The following is a 20,081-nucleotide window of genomic DNA, read 5'->3' on the forward strand; positions in this document are numbered from 1 at the left end:
TTGTTTTCATCTGCTATGATCAAAAGTCTTAATGAACTCCAAAAGTTGGTGATAAGCAATTGTAAGTCAATGGAAGTAATAGTCGACTCAAAAGGAGTACAAGGGGAAGAAGAAATAATTGATATGAGTTTTTCTAAACTGTTGTACATGAAGCTTGAACTTCTACCAAAACTCACAAGTTTTGGCACCGGGAATTTAATTGAATTCTCCTCCTTAAAAGAACTTCACATTGAGAGATGCTCAAATTTGAAGACATTCTTCGGCCAATCTTCTTGTCCAAACACTGTGAGAGAAGAAGAAGGAGAAGTGAATTTGGAAAACTACTTTATGAATATAAACCCTCTCTTTGACGAAAAGGTAATTTATTTTATTCTTTCTACTAAAAGTTAATGTTGCTGAATGCCTTCAAAATGTTTTATGGCTTTTGAGAACATATCAACTTGGCATGATATTTTTACAGCTTCCTTGTTGTGTGCTTGTGGGTCTTTTGTACACAAAATATTAACATGATGAATTGTTTGCTGCAGGTTGCTTTTCCTAGCTTGGAGGAGATGGTGCTTTCACACTTGGATAACTTGCAGCTGATATGGCACAACCAAAAACTCCATGGGGAATCCTTTTGCAAACTAAAAGTAGTGAGAGTCGAATTCTGTGAAAAGTTATTGACTATTGTTCCATCTAATACTCAAGGAAATCTGAGCTTTCGCAATCTAAAGAGATTGACTGTTATGAGTTGTTGGAGTATGAAAAGTCTCTTTCCAGTTTCTATCGCTACTGGTCTCATGCAACTTGAACATCTGCAAATAATCCTTTGTGGGTTGGAGAACATTGTTTCTGAGGAGGAAGTTATGGGAGCCCCAACATTTTTGTTTCCAAAATTAAAATATATCTACCTTACCCATTTAAAGGAGCTCAAATATTTCTACCCACGGTTGCATACAATAGAGTGGCCGATGCTAAGCATTTTGGATGTGCGTGGTTGCAAAAAGATAAAAGTTCGTGATTTTGAATTTTCTAGCTTCCAAGAAAGAGACGAGGAGAGGCAACCTCCTATTTTTTATTTGGAAAAGGTATTACTTTGCTTTTATCCATATTCGTACTTACAACATCTTTATGTTATCCAGATTGATTTATATCACACTAATTTAGTATGATAACCGTGCAACCCAAAAGACAAGCACAAGAGGTGAAGGAACTCAATATTGAAGAGTTCCTTCAATATTGAAGTGGGATGTCAATTGGGCCAAACAATACAATACTCCAACTCAAAATTAAGATTTAAATTAAATGTTTGTCAACTTCAGTTTCCAAACCGTAAGTGAACATTAATGTTTCTATTCCAATTAAAATAAACCGACGAATACTCTCCCTTAAGCATGATAATATTATTTTTTTTTCTCTTTGGGTCTATCCAGTTACTAGATCAATTAAATGCTTCAGTTGCAAGATATGTAATTCTTGTTTCAAGTGTATTCTTATTTAATTTATAAATTTCAAGTAATCAGCTGAAGAAAGTAAGTCAGTGAGTGATTTGGGTTGCCCACATTATAAATCAATTTCTTATTTCTTGTATTAATGACTGACTCATCAAAGTGGATAAGACTTTTGCCTTGTATTTTTCTATTTACAGCAATATTGTTTACATTATTTCCAGATTAGAAATCTGGTTAGATATGTTTTTCCTTATAATTAGATGTATGTAACTTGTAACACTTTTACCGTTTGTATATAAAATTTCTAGTTACTTATTTGTGTGTTGCTGTGCACTTGTTGATGACTGAATGCTTACACCTATTTATTTACTTTTCATGATTTTTAGGTCATACCAAATTTGGAATGGTTGGGTTTAGGCGCTGATGACTTTGGATTGGCATTCCTTCACAGTAATCTAGCTGAGAGGCTTGGCAAGCTTAAACGTCTCTCGTTGGGTACCTTTGATGATGAAACTGGTTCTTCTCTGGTCAATTTCCTTCAAAAATTAAATTGTTTGGAATCACTATATATTCATGGTAATAGTTCAAAAGAGCTATTCCCTTACAAGCAAGGACATATATGGAAACAAGATTTTCGAGGGGACTCATTTCTTCAGAATCTTCAAAAGTTATTTGTACTTGGATGTGATTGTTTGACAATTTTAATGCCATCTTCAACATCTTTCAAAAATCTTAAAAATTTATCCATATACTGGTGCAATGGATTATACAAGGTACTGACATGTGAAGCAGCCAAAACTCTTGTAAATATCACAACATTGGTTATACAAAAGTGTAAGTTACTGACAGGAGTAGTGGCAGGTGAGGGAGACCAAGAAGAAGAGATTGTTTTTGGCCAATTAAAAACTTTGGAGCTTTCCTGTTTGTCAAGCCTCACTTCATTTTGTTCAGCCAATTATTCCTTCAAATTCCCTTGTTTGGAGCAAGTTGTTGTAAGTCAATGCCCAAAATTGAATATCTTTTCTCAAGGAGCGTTAAGCACACCATTGTTAAAGAAAATAGAGTCGACAGAAGAATATAATCATCAAAAATTTTTTTGGGAGGATGATCTCAATTCTACCATCCAGCAAATATTTACAAAGATGGTACTTACTCTTTCACAAAATTTTTGTTTTTTATCCATTTACAACATTTTTGTTGATATATAATTTAAATATTACTAATCATAAATATGTTTATTTTTAATCATTATAATTTCCATTTTACCGTATAAATTAATGCAAAGTTGCCAAAATCATGACTACACGAGCATTATCTTCTATAGACTAGGATGAAAGGTTGTCAAACTCGCATTTCAGTTTGTTAATTCCATGAATCTCATTTGACTAATGACATACACAAATCAATTGCATGCTAAGCAAGTTTAAAAAACAAGGAAAATGCTTTTTCAAAATTTTTGCTAAGTTAGTTTTTGAACAATTATTTTGTGTTTTAATTCAGATTTTGGTTTTTTTCAATATGCTCTGTAAGAGTCATTATAATTTAATATTTTTTGTTTCATAGGTTGGCTATCTTAATTTTGAACATTTGACACTCTCTGAATTTCCCGATATGAAAGAAAAAATATGGAATGGTCAGGTGCCAATCAACTTTTTCGGGAATTTAAAGTCTCTGGTGGTCGATAAATTTTTGGATATATCAATTGGTATTTCATCCAATGTGTTATGCTGCTTCAAAAATTTGGAATTGTTGGAAGTAAAAAGTTGTGAGTCACTAGAACAAGTGTTTGATTTGGAGGAAAATCATCAAGAAATTTCAGGCATAGAGAAATTGAAATCATTGAAAATTGACAATTGCAACAGCTTGAGATGCATATTTACTCCAGCTATACTGTTGGGTCTTGTTCAACTCCAAGAGATAGAGGTGAAAAATTGTGCATTAGTTGAAGAAATCATCAAAAAGGAGGAGAAAAAGGATGGAGTGAGTGATAAAATTATAATTCCTCAATTAAACTCTGTTATGCTTGAGTCATTGCCTAGCTTGACAAGCTTCTATTCTGGAAGAAATATTTTGGAATGTCCTCCCTTGGAGACTATTGTCATTAAGGACTGTCAAAAGGTCCAAATGAAGGAGTTCAATATTCATCTTGCTGCATGTTTCACCAAAAAGGTGAGCTTGTTTCAGTTCTTATTACAGGATAAGTTAATTTTATTAGAATGTTGTTCAATAATGCAGACATTTTATGTGCATGCAGGTTGAAATTCCCACCTTGGGATCATCTTCTTGCTTCCAGAATTTAACAATCTTGCGCATCGGTGGCTTTGATAATTTGAAATATTTATTCCCATCTTCTATGTTGAAAAGTTTTTTCAAACTGAAGGAGCTTGAGATATCTAATTGTATGTTCATGGAAAGAGTAATTGATGAAGATGATGGGAGAACAAGAACGATGCTGTTTCCTAAATTATGTCAGCTGAAGCTTAGAGATCTTCCAAAACTTACAACATTCTGCAATTCCACTACAAGTTTTGTACAGATGTCCTCCTTATTCAAACTTTGGATTGACAATTGCCGTGGTATTCAAACATTCATCTCCAGTTTTATATGTGGTGATATGGCATCATCAAGCAAAGAACCTGAAAGAATGAACGCAAAGGAGGACTCTACCCACATACTATCTCTTTTTGATAAGAAGGTGATCCGTCCCTTTATTTTCTTTTCAAGCATTTCTCATCCTTCACATCTGATTTATAATTTTTTATGATACTAATAATGGCTTGTTATATTGTACTTGTAATTGTATTTGGAAATCTTCAGGTAAGACTCCCTAGTTTGGAGATATTGGAAATCACTTATGCTGATCAGTTGGTAAAATTATGGGACAATCAAGTCTCTTTAGATTCATTTGGAAAATTAATTAGAGTGACTGTAAGATTTTGTAAAACACTTGTAAGTGTTTTTCCATCTAACATGCTCGGGATTCACCAGAAACTAGAATTTTTGGAAGTACAAAACTGTGATTTGGTTGAAGAGATATTTGAAGTACTTGAGAAAAGCTCTGTCATGGTGGAGGAAATTGTCACCAACGAGGAAACAATCCCTAGGCTTGTGTTTTCTGAATTAACCTGGTTGAATCTACAGATGCTACCAAGTCTCAAAAGTTTCTGCCCGGTGAAACATATTTCAGAATGGCCAGATTTAGAGGTGTTGAAGGTGCATGGATGTAATAACGTGAAGATCATTGCTTCAGAATCATTGAGCATCCGAGGGAGTAATGGAGACAGTCAACAAACACTGTTTTTTGTTGACAAGGTATGAGCATCAAGTACTCAATTAAGTCATGTCTACAATTTAATAGGTAGAAGGCAATGCTACTAATTTTGCAAAATTTTGACTCTGTCTTTAACTTATTTTATCTTATTTCTTAAAAGATTATTATTATTATTATTATTAGTAATACGAAATTTTTCTTATTGGACAACATTATCATCATTATCATTATGGATATAGTAAGACCCAAATATCACAGATCTCACCATATATATTGCTACCCACCTAAATTAATCGTCTTTTCTTTTTTGGTTAAACACTCTTTTTGTGATTGACTGATTTCCCAGGACGCATTCCCTAGCTTGGAAGAACTAGAATTATGTGAAATGCCCAGGCTATTGCATCTGTGGAGAGGAAATTTTCAGCCTTGCAATGCTTTTCAAAATCTCAGGACTTTGAAAGTGTCAGAATGTGGCAGTTTAGAAAATTCCTGTTTCTCAATGTTGTCTCTCCAGAATTTAAGAACTTTGCAAGTTTCTAAGTGTGATGGGTTGATATATTTACTGACCCCCTCAAAAGCTAAAACTCTGAATCGACTTAAAAGAATGAATGTATCGGAATGCAAATTGATGGTGGAAATTATGACACATTTGGGAGATGAAGTAGTAGAGAATTCAATTGTTTTCGGCAAATTGGATTGTTTGGAACTTCACTGTTTGCCCAGCCTTAAAAGCTTTTGTGGTGGGCATTATTCTCTTGAATTCCCATTCTTGGAAAAAGTAATAGTCAGAAAATGCTTGGAGATGGAGACTTTTTGTCATGGAGTATTAAGCACACCAAGTCTCCAAAGACTACAGTTGACAGATGGAGGAGAGGATGCAGTAGAAGAATGTTGGGAAGGCAACCTTAATTCCACCATGCAATATTTGTTCAAAAATATGGTAATATGACTGACTCACCAAGATACCTCATGCATTTCTGTTGTTTAATGAATTAACTTGATTGAATTCATGTTTTTTCTTTTAATCAAATCGTCTATGCTTTATGATTACAGAATGTGCAGTACTCCAAAGAAGATTGAAGTCATTCCTTTGATAGTGTGTGATACACCAGAGCTCCATTTCCCCCAGGTGAAGAGGGACTCTGTTTCTACTATCTCAACTGACTTTATCTTCACATTTTGTTGAAGGTGGAATGCCCTCTGTATACATATTTATTCCGTTGTTGTAGATGAGTTTGTTTTATGTATGCCAATTTCTACAAGTTGCCAAACATTTTGGGCAAACAAGACAAAATATGCAGTTTGTTATCTTCGATGTGTATGCTTTATTGAATACTTTTTCCCAGGAACAACAATGATTTTAAAGTTAAATGAGGATATTTAATCATCTCCATTTCAGGCTAAAGCCATCCACGTGATAAGCTCGGTACAATTTAGTTGTCGTGGTTTCTCCTCGTGTTTGTGATTTTCTATTTTGCCCTTCATCCATCTCCTGCCCATTTATTTTCTTTTCATATTCTTCAGCAAGAAAACCCAACGGAAATAACGGACTCATTGTAATTTCTGATTTCTCTCCAAGAAACCAACACAAATATATGGGCAAGAAAAAACGTCTCTCTTCTTCCTGTCTCAACACAATCATATCATCATACACCACTGCTTCCGCCCCTGAGCTGCCACAGCTACAGCCACAGCCACCGGCTGAATCGTCACTATACCCTGTGATCTTCCGCGAAGGCCCAAAGTTTCAGGAGGAAATGAAACGTGGAAACTACGAGAAGCATGTACCTTGAGACCAAATGGCAGAGCCATGGGCACGGTGGAGGGTGTCGCGAGAGCAAGACAAGGGTCCCAATTGATTTGGCGTACGACCCTCAGCTCTATCAGTCTCCATCAATATTTCTCTTAGTCAACGCACAGTTTTTTTCCTTATTATATTAAATAAAAAATATAACAAATATTAGCTTCAACATTGGGGCATAAAAAAGGCTTCACAATTAAGGTTTTAGCATTCTCTATCATCCTCAGTTTCATCTTTCCTTGACGAACAATGGCAATTACATCAACGGTAATTTTAAAATAATAAAACTATATACACTTACAATAAATAATAATAAAAACTACAAAAATGAATCCATGTTTAAATATTAAGTATTTACTTTTAAATACTATTTAATAAAAATAATTAAATTATTGTTTTGTAAAATAAATATAAAATATATATGTAAAATAATAATAAAATAAATATAAAAAGCAAGTTATATATCTAATTACTTATTAAAAGATTTTATCAAATATAATTATATATATATATTAAAAAATACGATTTACAGTTTATTTTGGTTTGAAAATCATTCAAACTACAACCTAAAATGAAAATTAATTTTTAAAAATCTATAAACCTAAACCAAATTAGTTCACAAATTAAATCAAACTAAACTGTAATTTTAAAACAGCTTGATCCGATTTTATAATTTGAACCGAATCACATACACCCTAAATGTTAAAGTAAATAATGGGACAATTTGGTGATATTTACTAACTCATTACAAATTAAAAATTCACTAACAATCTTGGCATATTAGATTATTTGGTTGAATAACATATTTTAATTTTCAATAAAATTATTTGTATCTAATTTTGAGTACCCAATTAGTTAAAGATATGTCATTATATAATTATGTAATTTTGAATAAAAGATAAAGTAATATCAATCTATATAATCTGAGTATTCAATTGAATACTTAAAAGTTAAAACTGATTGTACATAGCATTATTATTTAATTTATGTGAAAACATTGTTAATATTGTCAAAATTTTATTTATCAGTATCTTACAATATACGATACAATACATGTGAAAAATGATACATATTATAAAATGTATTTGAAGTAACATGATACAATACGTATCCTAAGATACAATACATATTACCAATATGGAACAATATACTTCTTTTAGAAAAAATAATGATATAATAAAAGTGTAAACAAAAAATTCCAAAATTTTAGAGGTGTTTGTGACTTTTTTAAAATGATAATGTAGGATTTACAATTTTTTCATTATTTTATTAATATTATATTATTGTACATTCTCCAGGAGTCACAAGAAAAATTTTCTTGCAAGAATAAACAATCAAGCTTTTCACCGGTAATCTCCACAGGAACAAGTTCTACTTCTAAAATGATGGAACCTCTTTCACATCCCTAAGGTTGATTTTTCTATCCTCAATCTTCGATATAAATTTACTAGCAAGATGGCAGTCATTGCAAACTCTGAGGTTCTTGGCAACTCCAATGGTGGTTCCAGGAGGGGAATTGAGTATCCCAAAAGCTATGGCCAATTTCTCACTGTGTCCACAGAGTAAAGTTTCTTTCCCCGCCTCATCAACATTGTGAAGAACACAAGAAGTATCAGGCACATAACCATCCTTTCTTATTCTTTTGGAACGGATTTCGAGGAATCCATGGAGCCACTCACCATGTTCATGCGATCCATCCCCAGCTATAAACTTGTGAATCTCATCCCCAAACTCAATCCAACTGCAACCCGACTCTTTTCTGTCTCCCATTTCTCTCATCTTCTTCCGGACATCCATTGCCTTGCCCAGAGTCCAGCAGATGAATAGATATTGGAGAGGAGAACATAGTGGCTTGCCAGGTCAAGTTTTAAGATCAAAGAGATTATAAGCTGCAGTTTCCCCAATTTTAACATTCTGGTGAATCCGACAAGCACCAAGCAAGCTACTCCATGCACCAGTTCTATCAATCTCTGCAGGCATTGTGTTCATGAGTTGATATGCTTCCTCCACCTGACCTGCCCAACCAAGCAAGTCAACAACACAAGCATGGTGATCCGGTGTTGTTTCTATCCCATGGTCTAATTTCATTCTGTAGAACAAGTTTATTCCTTCATCTACCATCCCTGCATGACTACATGCTACAAATACGGCAATAAAAGTAACTTCATCAGGCTTTACGTCCCTGACCTTAGCTCCTTCCATCACTATCTTCCTGAACAATTCTAAGGCTTCCTCTCCTTTACCATGCCTCCCATAAGCCATGATAACAACATTCCAGGTTATCACATTTCTAAAAGGCATCAGGTCAAAAACTCTTATAAATGAGTTCAAATAGCCACATTTGGAGTACATGTCAACTAATGCAAGTCCCACAGCAACATCAGTTACCAACATATTTCTTGTGGCATAAGCATGGATTTCTTTACCATTTGCTAAAGCTGACAGAGCACCATAACCAAGTAGAACTGTCATGAGGGTTATTGAATTGCATTTGGCTTCAATGAAATTGATGTCTCATCCTTATTGTCCTCATCATTCTCACTCATTTTTTCTTCCATTCTTTGCATCTCACACAACAGAAGAAGTGCCTCACTATGATGTCCGAAAATAGTGTAACCAGTGTTCATTGTGTTCCAAGATACTCCATCTCTAGCCTCCCTGCTGTCAAAAATAGTTTCTGAAATCTCTATCTTCCCCCATCTAGAGTACATATCCATAAGTGCATTTTGTACACATTGGTTTCTCTCTAAACCCCGCTTTACTACATATCCATGGATTCCTTCTTTGCAGGGAAATGCTTCACTATGCACACAAGCAGGCACAACACTTGCCATTGTGGTGGCATTTGGACAAAGCCAAGCAACCTCTTCCATCTCAATGAATAGTTTCAATGCTTCCTCATCATACTCATTTTGTGCGTAACCAGTAATCATAGCATTCCAAAGTGCACTTTTTCTATCCAAAATACCATCAAAAACTCGCCAATCACTATCAATCTCTACACAATTACAATACATATCAACTAAAGCACTACCAACAAAAGAGTTACCCCTTAAGATATCATTTCTCAATGCATAAGCATGAATTTCCTTACCTAGCATCTCCAAGTGTTAGTAAGCAGGAAGCACACTTGCAATTGTGACTCCATCAGATTTAATCCCACGTACCATACCACTCAAAAATCACAATACTTCTACAAACCTATCGTTTTGAGGCAATGAGCTTATAATTGTATTCCATGAAACCAAATCACGATCTTTGACTGACGCGAACAAAAATTTTGCATCAACTCTACCAAACTTTGCATACATCGCCATCAGAGCAACAATGGTAAATGTTTTCCAGTTACCCACTCTTAGACTATACCCATCTACTTCCTTCCCAAGCCTCAAACCCTGGCGCTTTGGCAAATTTCAACACACAAGCGCCATGCTCACCAAAGCAAAAGAACTATGCTCTACATCATCACCCAACATCAACCTAAACGCTTCTAACACCAGCTCCCATTCGTCAAAACGACACAATGCATTAACCATTGAATTCCAAGACACTTGGTCTCTCTCACTAATTTTATCAAACACCTTATACACTGCCCACAAAACACTACTACATTTACTATACATATTCACAAGAGAATTGGCTACAGTCACCAAAGATGACCCGTACCGGTATTTGAAAACATGACCATAGATCTGTTTCCCCAAATTAAAATCCTGAAGACCCGCTACGATCTTCAAAACTGCAGGGAAAGCAAATTTATCGGGTCGGGCACCCGAACGGGTCATTTCGATGTAGGCGAAAATGGTTCCTGGAATTGGTTGGAGCGGAGAGACTCGACCCATGACGCGTTGCAGCTTGAATGGGAAGTGGGTGGTGGTGGTGGCGGTGGCGGGTGGGCGATGGGTTTGGAGGGAAGTGTGCGGCTGTAAAGAGAGGGAAATGAGAGGTTGAGTGCAGGACATTTGGTCCTTTTCGTGTTGAGCGAAGTTCAACGTCTGGCGACAAAAGTAAGGTAAATCGGACACTAAGGTGCCGGTGCTGGCCTTAGTGTGTAACATTAGTCCCATATAATCCAAATCATAGTATTCTGTCAATTATTATGACACATTGTCCTATGATATTACACAATAAATAAAAGATATATATATATAAAAATATATTAAATTAATATATATATATATAATATAAAATAATATATATTTTTAATAAATTAATACCGTGATTAAAATATATAAGAAAAATTTTAAAATTTTTATGAGATATTTATAATATTTTCAAAATACATGTTTATTTTGTAATTAAATTCTTTTGATATCCTCTTGTTTTATTATTTCAATAGTTTTTTCATTGCTTTGCTTAGAGAAACTATATTCTTCAATGATATCAATATAAATTCTGCAAAAATATTAATATCACAATATTGTTGGTTTTTTCATGATGATCATATTATGTTATCTTAAAAGTAAATCTCATTCATTATCTTCTCGTTCATAAACTTTATACTTATATGTATTATAATTGTTATTTTTTTATTGTTTTATTTGTAGGTATGATCGTATGAGAAGTATTATTATGTAAGAAGTAAAAATAGATTAGTGATATAATAATCGAAGAACGAGCTTCATAACAAAAAAAAATAGACATGAGTGGTTAAAAACATATATTAAACTATCCCATCCCATTCCTTCTATCTATTCTTTTTTATCAATATAAATGTGCCCATAAAAAAAATGAGGGAGAATAATGAAAAAGAGAATGAGAAAAAATAAAATTAGTTGATATTGACATTTGTTTCCCAGACAAGATGTAACCAATTCACCAATGAAAAATTTTGAGGGTATAATGATGATAAATTTTCAAAAGTAAAATATTTAGGGTTAGTACGGCAGTTTAACTTTTTTTACGTTGTGTCAAGGGTATTTTCCAATAAGAGAGTTAGGTTCTGTCAAATGAATGATCAAGTGTAATTTTTATACTCTATGGGTGAAATGATAGTAAGCCAAAGTTTGGGTGTGAAATTGTGAGTCACTCTGTTTTTCAAGGCAGAGTAAAGCACAAGGTCACTCGGGCCTGGAATCTTCTATTTCTTCAGTTTCTTCATCTGCTTTCCGACGCTCATCGAACCATTGATGCTTCTTACCTGCAAACAACTAGTAAAGTAAGCATTTGGTGGTGCTTGAAAACTTAGCTCTGCTTTTGAGAGAAACATACACATCAAGCCATCAAGCTGTACTTGTACTTGTTCTAAACCTTCCCTTTCATTACTTTCCTTTAATTGTTTATTGTTTCAAATTACTTTTCTATAATTTTCCTTTCCCCTGTTTTAACCATCAATTCTCTATCATTTAGCATTTTTCTCAACCTCTCGTTGTTATCTGTTTGCTACAAGCTAGACTACGTTCATTTAGGGTTTGCCCTTAAAAACTTTAACTTTGCTTGTTGTTTATTTGTTGTGTCTGTTGCTTTTATTCTCAGTGTAAAGCTAGATCTTGTTCATTAAGCTTTTCTCTCAAACATTTACTGAATTATTTTGTTATATAACATTGTCCAATTCTTTTTCTTTCATTTCCCTTGCCTCCTAAGTACCCTTTAATTGAAGCCTTACTTGAAAATTTAAAAAAAAAAAAAAAAACAGAGAGAGAGAGAGAGAGAGAGTGTGTGTGTGTACAAGTATTTATCAGCAATGGCTGAGGAAATAGTAACGAGTGCTGCCATGAAACTTGCATGAAAAACTACAGATTCGGCATATGATTTGCTTAAACAGCAGATATCATATGTGATCAAGTACCAGAGCTACATCAACAACCTCAAAAATCAAGTTGAGGATCTCCGAAATAAAAGAGAAACAGTGCAGAAACCTGTAGAGTCGGCTGAAAGACGGGGAAGAGATTTATAAAGCTGTTAAGAAATGGTTGAGTGATGTTGATGAGTTCACCGAAAGGGTAGCAAAAGCCATCATTGAGGATGAAGATAAAGCAAACAAGGGCAGCTGTTTAAAATTGAAGTCATGTCCTAGTTTGATTCAACGTTACAAGCTTGGAAAGGAAGCAGTGAAAGCTGCAGTGAGTGGGGCCGATCTGTTATCCACAGATTCTTCAAAAGTACAGTTAAATCGTCTCTTGCAATCTCAATACAATGATGTATCTCATCATCTTCACCATTACACAAACTGTTTATAAATAATTTTACCTTGTAACAATATAGAAAAATACAAAATCATCTCAAGCAAAAACTATTAGAAAAATCATCAAAATCATAATCTACCATTAATCCTTGAAAGAAACGAGGGAAAATTTTTCAAATCTACCATCAACCCATGAACGAATCAAAAGCACAGCTCAGTTTTACTTCAATTTTGAGTCTTGAATGTCTTTTTACTTAGATCTACTAAACTGAGTTTTAGCCAGATTGAATGCACCTTTCTTTAACTCATAAAAAGATTAAGCATGAAAAAATTAGGACAAACCTCCATTGCGGAGAATGGCGGCGCGTGTGGCGGTGACCGACTGCAGCGACGGCCCAAGATTTAATCAACCAGAGGGCTGACAGAGTTCGCGGGATTTGAAAGACGACCTTATTTTAATATGATTTGTGTAATCTCAGGAGGACCCCTATAGACTATTGCGGTCTCCGTCTACTCCCCTTACAAATAATGATAGCCAAATGCATGTCATTATTCATTAACCCTTTTTTATTTTTAAATAAAGGTAGGCCCATATACGACCCAAGCTAGCTTGGGGTACTTTAATTTGGTTCAAATTTATTTAATTTAAATTCAAATAAAATCTTAGTTAGAAGATTTATTTCATTTTTTAAATTGAACTGAATTTAAGTTATAAAGTATTCGATCCAATTTGATTCAAATTTATAACTTGAATCAATAGTTCAGATTCGTGACTCTATTCATTTCAAATCAATTTGAATTCATGACTTAATTTGACTTGAATTTGTGGATTGAATTAATATTGTGAATATTATTTGAGTGAAACAAAATTATTTTGTTAATGAATTGTGACTTTGAATTATAAATTTGAATAATCAATTTGAACTATGAATTTGAATTGAACTATAAATTTGAACAATTGATTCGAGCTTCAAAATTAAGTCAAATTCGAACAGAATTGAGTTAAACCATTTTTCATTTGAGCTGAACTCAAACCAAACTTTTTGGCTCTATCAATTCAAATTGAATCATTTTCTATTCGAATCAAACTTAATTCAAAGGGTGTTTAGACTCATCGAGTTTGTATCCACCCCTAAAATAAAAGGTTATTTATTTGTCCAATTATTAAAAGCATAGAGTTTTATAATACCAAGTCTCTATCATTGATTGGAATAAAAGGTAAAGTTAGATTCGATTTGAATTGAACTTTAGTAAGATCTACTTAAGATTAATTTAAATCTAAAGAGTTGGCTTAAAATATGTTTGAGATTGACAAATTAAATTTTGAATTTAATTAAAAAATAATTTAACTTTGAATTTTATTATGATCAACTGGAATTCAAATATTTGAATTGATTCAAATTCAATTTATTTATAAAAATAAATTCAATTTTTAAGTTAAACTTATTCATTCGATTCGAATTTAAACAACTTAGGGTGAATTCATTTATGAGAAGACAGCCATTTTGTTAATTTCAATTTATTAATTTTTTTAAAACAAAAATCGGTGGATGATGGTCACGATGATGTGCTTTTCTAAAATATAGCAGGTTTATAATACTGAAAACCCATGGCAACTCCAGACTGGTAACTCAACATCTCCTGATGGCTGCAAAAATCAAATCTTTTAGAGCAAAACCTTTCCAAATCTTTTCCTCTTCCTCGAAGCTCTTAAAGTTTCAATCTTCTTCATCATCTCCAACAGTCGCACAACCTTCATTGAACCCAGAACCCAAAACTGCAACTTTAACAACACCATTAACCCAACAAGAGCTGGCCAAAATCCACCTCTTAATACCACGCTTATGCCTCAAAAGTAACATAAACACCTCCATTAATCTTACTCTCACAGCATTACTAACAAACCCACCTCCCAAGTCTTTCTCTTTCTCCGTTTTACTTAACAGCCTAACTTGGTCCTCCGCATGGCTCTTTTAACCAAACTCAAACACACCTCGCAAGCACATTCACGTCTCACATTAATCACCACACTTCTTGTGTCTTCATATCTCAAAAAGAGCAGGCAAAAAGAGGCATTAAAAGTGCACAACTAAATGCTGAGGACTGGCTCTCCATGTAAAGTGGAGACGGTGGTGTGTGAGGTTTTCGTTGATGGGTTGTGTAGAAGTCGTGGGTTGCGGAGGCTTTGAGGGTTTTGAGAGAAATTTTGTGGATGAATTTGGCGGTGAAAGGTGGTTCGAGGAGAAGGGCTTTTAGGAGTTAGTTGAAAGAAGCTAGAATTAAGGAGGCTAAGGAATTGAATGAAGCTTTGAGGAGAGCTCACAAGGGTGAAGGGGAGGGCTTGAAGGAATTCTTGGCCTTGTTGGATCAGATTCTTTCTAATTGGACGGACTAGTGCAGTGCAGGTTAGTCTCTATTGAAAAACATTTTGTGTGTATTTGGGATTTTATTGTTTATAGTTTTGTATAAGATTCCTCCATAAATTCAATATGTTAACTTGATAATGATGTGGGAATGAACTTTAAGATTAATTGAATTGATGAAATGGAAATTACATTGTTTCAATGATGAGCTTGAGTTTCTTTATCTTAAGTTACACTAATACTATTCTGATGTGTTCAAAAGAAGGAAGTTCTTGAAATCTTGAAATGATTATACTGAGTGAAAAGGGATTATATTAGTTTCAAATTGATGTCTGATTCTACTATGATTCGATGTTTGCTCGTGTAGCATTTGGTGTTGTTGCTTGTATTTGGTGACCTGACATTGTGCTTGAGTTTGTTTGTTGATAGCCGGTGGAGACTAGAGAAGATATATAACCATTGAATTGGGTACAAAAATTCCTTGTAGTTTCCAATATCTGCAAGACAACAAAAGCTGATAAAAAATTTTGTTGTAAGAAATTTAACGATGATGCCTGGATGGATACTTTTTTCTTTTGATGATATGTGCATATCCATGACACAAATTTGTGTAGATAAGTTCTTATAGCATATACGTTAAGTAAACATTATCTGTATTCATAGAAAATTTCAAGCGGTTAGGGGAAAAAAGGAAAAGGATTGTAAGCAAGATGACTGGCGTTTGACTTGAGATATGCTTTACTTGATCTAGTCAAAGGAAAATTTCTCTGTATCTACTTGTGGCATTTTCTGTAGCATCTGCTACTGATTAGGAAACTAGCACAGATTCCCTTTAGTACCTACGAACTGTAATAAACATTCGATCCATTGCTCGATTAGTGAAGCAAGTATTTTAGGTCGATTATCCCATTGGTCATTTTCCATCCTAGTACATGGTTATACAACTAAATAATTTTAAAGTGAGTTTTTTGCTTTAGACAGCCCTTGCTTTCAACTTCTCTGAAATAAATTTGCTTTACTTTGATCAGTTGACCAGCTGGGGTTAAAGATAAATTAAGGTAGAGATATTGAAGTGAACACTTGCTGATATGTTGTTGTGTAAATCTATATATGTGTCCTAGTGTCCTACTAGGTTGAGTTTGTCACTACAAGCTGGGAAGATGGGTCGTCCCTGATAAACCCAATTTCAGTGATATGCAAAGGGTATATATTACTGAATTATATTCTAAATTCAAGTGGAATGTCCAAAATTTATTGGGGTCATATTAAATAAATCAGTGGAAGGTGAACAATCGTACTGTAACTTCTGTTCCATATGTTTCATTTTTGCATTTAAACATAATTCTATGTTTTTTATACTTTTTCCTTTGCATTTAGGAATATGGTGCAGCTTGTGAAGGACTACTAGGATCCAATGCATCAACTTTTCACAGCCTCCATTTCTGATATGAGCAAGCAAGTATTGGACCAGCAAAAGCATAGTAACCGATGTAAACTTTAGTTGAATTTATTTGTTTGATGAGTCGACTTAGGTGGCCTGAAATAGTAAAATGAGGTGAAGGCACAGTCATTTCATAAAAAGACGTCAAAATTTCTACAGAAAAACATTCTTACTTCAGAAAGACAGAATTAGATGTCCTTAGAAATGAAATCTGTAAACATCTTTTATATACTGAAATTACTGAATGAGTTCTGTGTTTACACATCAGGTACGTCTGGACTATCGGAACTCAAGTGAGTGACACTATTCAATCACCGTCTGCTTCACACATACACGAAGAAAGAGCTTTACCGAGCGGCTTCTGATGCTGTTATTGCATGTTTAAAGATTGTTGAAGAAATCTGCTGGCAAAGTTTCTATGAGCTGCAGAGTGTTGTCACTCTAAATTCGTTATGGGATGCTTAAAGACTGGAGAAAGGCATTGATGGAACATGTTTTGACTGGCAGAAAGTATGAATCGAATTCATAATGAGGATCATTACGAAAAACATCTTGGTTAACTTCGCAATGTTGAGAATATTGATATCGGCCTTTTGTTACTGAAATCATGTTGATTATAATTTTTATTTGTTATTGTTTTGATACTATCTGCCAATCAGTTCAACCAGCCTGAAATTTGCATCCGAAACCTTGCAAATGGATATAGTTAACAAATTTGATTTTAATTAAAGGTTAAAGAAGTATTTTTAACCCAAGTTTTATTGCAAACATAAATATACACCCGTGGGGTTTTTGAAATTTAAACACCCACTTAGTGTGTCATTTTTGTTAAAATTTGTTGTTAATTATAAAAGTAAAATCGTTATTTAATTCATAATATTAAATAATTAAAATTTTATCTCATTCTTTTTCTATAGTTTAAAAATCTAAAAATTCTCCTATATTCAAAAGTTTGAAAAGTTACTTTTTTCCTTTTTAGGGTTTCATTCTTTCCCTTCCTTCTCTGACGACGTTCTCTAACTAACCTCTCATTTGTCAGCACTCTCTCTTGCATCTTAGTCGAAGACGTGGCCATCATTCTCTAGCCATGAACATGACAAATCATCTAGATCCGTCACTCGGTGAATGTGCTTCTTCTCACCATTTTCATTCGTTTGTGCTTGGAGAACAATTCAAATTTGGATGGATCAATATCAAAAAATTTGTCTAACATCGATTTATTGGTCGGATGAAGATGATTCATTTGCATCCGGTTAGAGAGATGAAAATGACAAATCATAAAAATTAATCTGGTGGGAAGATTGATATAAAGGGAAAATGATATAAATTTTTAGGATTTTGTGGTAAAATAACAATTTTATCTTTGCTTCAACTAAAAAATTCTATCAGAAATTAACTTATGGATAAATATTTAAGTTTTTAAAATATTATAAATATATATTTATCTCCACATTAAAATTTGAGAGGAAATAGTCCAATGACGTTAATTAAATGTAATTTAAATTTTCCATTAGTAATTAATTAAATAAAATTATTTTATATATTATTTTAATATTTATTTAGATGTTTCATTAGTCCAATCGGTCAACTTATAAAAACTTGGGTCGGCCCTTCACCGAATCTTAAAACGTTGTTTGTTATGGATATGTTAATGGATTTTTCAAGAGGCAGAAACTGTAACTTGCTTGATCTGGATAACGCTGTCACTTAGAACTTGTGGAGTCTGAGACCCAGTTCAAAGTACAAGCTTTCAAAACATGAACTTTTAATGAGATTTTTCTTTTCTCTGTCCAATGGCTATTTCAGTTTCTCTTCATTATCTCTCTCGCTCTTTCTTCTCCAATTCCCAGGTCCAGTTCTCTGTCTCTCTCTTTATATTATTTTATATGCGCATAGATGTTTAGCCTTTGTAATTGTTTTGCTTTGTGTGTGCGTAATAGCAGAATTTGACGCATAAAAATGGTCACTATGGGTGGTCAGAGAGACCCAGTTGCTGTTTCAGCTATAACTCCAAGAACAAACTCAGGCCTGTCAAACCTTCTGTAGAGTCTCCTCCTTTTCCACTCTTTCAACCTCCCAAAGTTGAACAATCAGATCCTGATGCGGTAATTTTTTACCTTTTTCTATTTAATTTTTACCCTTTCGACTTTGCTTAAGTTTAATAATCACTCAAGCTTAGGATAGTGCAATTTATATCAAGCTTGTTTGAAGCGTTATATTTTGCTTGAAGATAGTTAAAGTTTGGTGTCGTTTCTAAGAGTTGAAATTATAGAAAACTGAGAAAAATGACTTTTTTTAAAAAAAATTTTTTTTCAATTTATATTCATTTTTAGGAATGTATCTGCAAAATTGTTTTTGAAAGCAATGAATTTTCTTGTATCCCTTGTTTCTGAATTTAATACTTTTTGTTATTGGTAAATAGTTGGAGCCAGCAGACCCTGATTTCTATAAGATAGGTTATGTTCGAAGTATGAGAGCTTATGGAATTGAATTCAAAGAAGGGCCTGATGGATTTGGAGTGTATGCTTCTAAAGATGTTGAACCACGTCGTCGTGCTAGAGTGAGTTACATTGCTTGCAGAGGAACAAATATAATTGATGGAACTATATATAGCTATGCTATTGCATTAGCTATCATGATTGGTGTTTCTTGTTGTCATTATGATCCTAATATCTGATTTTTCCTTATGTATGGATGATTGTTCACTTGACTGCACAGGTAGTCATGGAAATACCTCCAGAGTTGATGATAACCATAAGGCAGAAACTCCCATGGATGTTTTTCCCAGATATAGTGCCAATAGGCCATCCAATATTTGATATCATTAACTCAACTAACCCAGAGGTAACTTGATTGTTCTTTAAAATTAGAGATAAGCTCTTAACCTTATTTCAATTGCATCAGTATGTATTACCATTTAAGTTTGGTCCTTAACTTTTATGCTTCCCACAGTAACTTCAACAAATTAGTTCATGTTGTTAGTAGATATAGTTTTACCCATTTTAAAAGGCCAAAAGACTATTTCCCACCCAAGTTTTGGTGAACTAACAAATATATACTTGTGTCAGATGAAAAATTCAATCCACTCAAGTTTTAATCCGTTAAGACACACCGCAAATTTTGTGTTAGAGTTAAAGAGTAAAATTATCATTTATTAGTAATATTAAAATGATTAAAATTATGTCTTATTTCCTCCTTTTGGTTTGAAAAACTAACAATTTTCCCTAAAATTAAGTTTTAAAAAATTCACTTTTCCCCCTTAGGATACAAAACTTGAAATCTGGCCACTTTCACCTGCGAATGGCAACCCTACGATAGACGAATGAGTCGTCATCATCTAAAGAAGGACCTCTGGATGACAACCGCCGCCTAGATCTGGACTACGAGTGTTGTCCTTGGACTACGCTTTGTCATTCAGAGATCTAGACGACGCTTCATTGTCTAGTAAAGGATGACGAATGTTGTCAAGCAAAGTTTGGGCCCTTCGACTACCGCCGATGGTGGGAGGGAGGAGTGAAAAAAAAAACTTTGAGACTTGAGAGGGGAGAAGTCACATTTCAAAGTTAAGGTTTGGGGTGAAATGTTAATTTGTAAAATCTGAGGAAAAAATAAGATATGATTATATAGTTTTATATATTATTGTTAAAT

General features: G+C 33.8%; 3 protein-coding genes, 2 long non-coding RNA genes and 1 pseudogene across 5 annotated transcripts; 5 read left to right on the top strand and 1 right to left on the bottom strand.

Moving 5' to 3' along the window:
- The first annotated feature begins 6 nt into the window (after positions 1-6).
- LOC123219746 lies at positions 7-2,641 on the top strand. Its single transcript, XM_044641728.1, has 3 exons — positions 7-357; positions 528-1,070; positions 1,820-2,641. The coding sequence occupies exons 1-3, from the start codon at positions 16-18 to the stop codon at positions 2,639-2,641; spliced, it is 1,707 nt and encodes a 568-aa protein (XP_044497663.1). The 5' UTR covers positions 7-15.
- Positions 2,642-3,011: 370 nt separating this feature from the next.
- LOC123218546 (disease resistance protein RPS2-like) lies at positions 3,012-6,097 on the top strand. The gene is made up of 5 exons (XM_044640028.1): positions 3,012-3,602; positions 3,688-4,128; positions 4,251-4,745; positions 5,051-5,644; positions 5,758-6,097. Exons 1-5 carry the CDS (start codon positions 3,045-3,047, stop codon positions 5,782-5,784), a joined length of 2,115 nt encoding a protein of 704 aa, XP_044495963.1. The 5' UTR covers positions 3,012-3,044; the 3' UTR covers positions 5,785-6,097.
- Positions 6,098-7,785: 1,688 nt separating this feature from the next.
- LOC123218544 lies at positions 7,786-10,477 on the bottom strand (annotated as a pseudogene).
- A 1,163-nt stretch (positions 10,478-11,640) lies between these two features.
- LOC123218554 lies at positions 11,641-12,688 on the top strand. The gene is made up of 2 exons (XR_006502718.1): positions 11,641-11,734; positions 12,244-12,688. It is a non-coding gene; the product is annotated as an uncharacterized LOC123218554 (long non-coding RNA).
- Positions 12,689-14,211: 1,523 nt separating this feature from the next.
- Positions 14,212-17,086, top strand: LOC123218553. The gene is made up of 3 exons (XR_006502717.1): positions 14,212-15,034; positions 16,370-16,482; positions 16,702-17,086. It is a non-coding gene; the product is annotated as an uncharacterized LOC123218553 (long non-coding RNA).
- A 1,090-nt stretch (positions 17,087-18,176) lies between these two features.
- On the top strand, positions 18,177-19,286 carry LOC123219747 (protein PLASTID TRANSCRIPTIONALLY ACTIVE 14-like). Its single transcript, XM_044641729.1, has 4 exons — positions 18,177-18,283; positions 18,377-18,538; positions 18,856-18,993; positions 19,152-19,286. The coding sequence occupies exons 1-4, from the start codon at positions 18,227-18,229 to the stop codon at positions 19,284-19,286; spliced, it is 492 nt and encodes a 163-aa protein (XP_044497664.1). The 5' UTR covers positions 18,177-18,226.
- Positions 19,287-20,081: the final 795 nt, after the last annotated feature.

Source organism: Mangifera indica, chromosome 6, assembly GCF_011075055.1.
Source record: "Mangifera indica cultivar Alphonso chromosome 6, CATAS_Mindica_2.1, whole genome shotgun sequence".
Classification (NCBI taxonomy): domain Eukaryota; kingdom Viridiplantae; phylum Streptophyta; class Magnoliopsida; order Sapindales; family Anacardiaceae; genus Mangifera; species Mangifera indica.

Coding starts and splice junctions, on each gene's coding strand:
- LOC123219746 (XM_044641728.1), top strand. CDS start 16: ATGATCAAAAGTCTTAATGAACTCCAAAAGTTGGTGATAAGCAATTGT. Junction 358..527: donor ACCCTCTCTTTGACGAAAAG/GTAATTTATTTT, acceptor TGTTTGCTGCAG/GTTGCTTTTCCTAGCTTGGA. Junction 1,071..1,819: donor CTATTTTTTATTTGGAAAAG/GTATTACTTTGC, acceptor CATGATTTTTAG/GTCATACCAAATTTGGAATG.
- LOC123218546 (XM_044640028.1), top strand. CDS start 3,045: ATGAAAGAAAAAATATGGAATGGTCAGGTGCCAATCAACTTTTTCGGG. Junction 3,603..3,687: donor CTGCATGTTTCACCAAAAAG/GTGAGCTTGTTT, acceptor ATGTGCATGCAG/GTTGAAATTCCCACCTTGGG. Junction 5,645..5,757: donor AATATTTGTTCAAAAATATG/GTAATATGACTG, acceptor TTATGATTACAG/AATGTGCAGTACTCCAAAGA.
- LOC123219747 (XM_044641729.1), top strand. CDS start 18,227: ATGGCTATTTCAGTTTCTCTTCATTATCTCTCTCGCTCTTTCTTCTCC. Junction 18,539..18,855: donor AACAATCAGATCCTGATGCG/GTAATTTTTTAC, acceptor ATTGGTAAATAG/TTGGAGCCAGCAGACCCTGA. Junction 18,994..19,151: donor AACCACGTCGTCGTGCTAGA/GTGAGTTACATT, acceptor TTGACTGCACAG/GTAGTCATGGAAATACCTCC.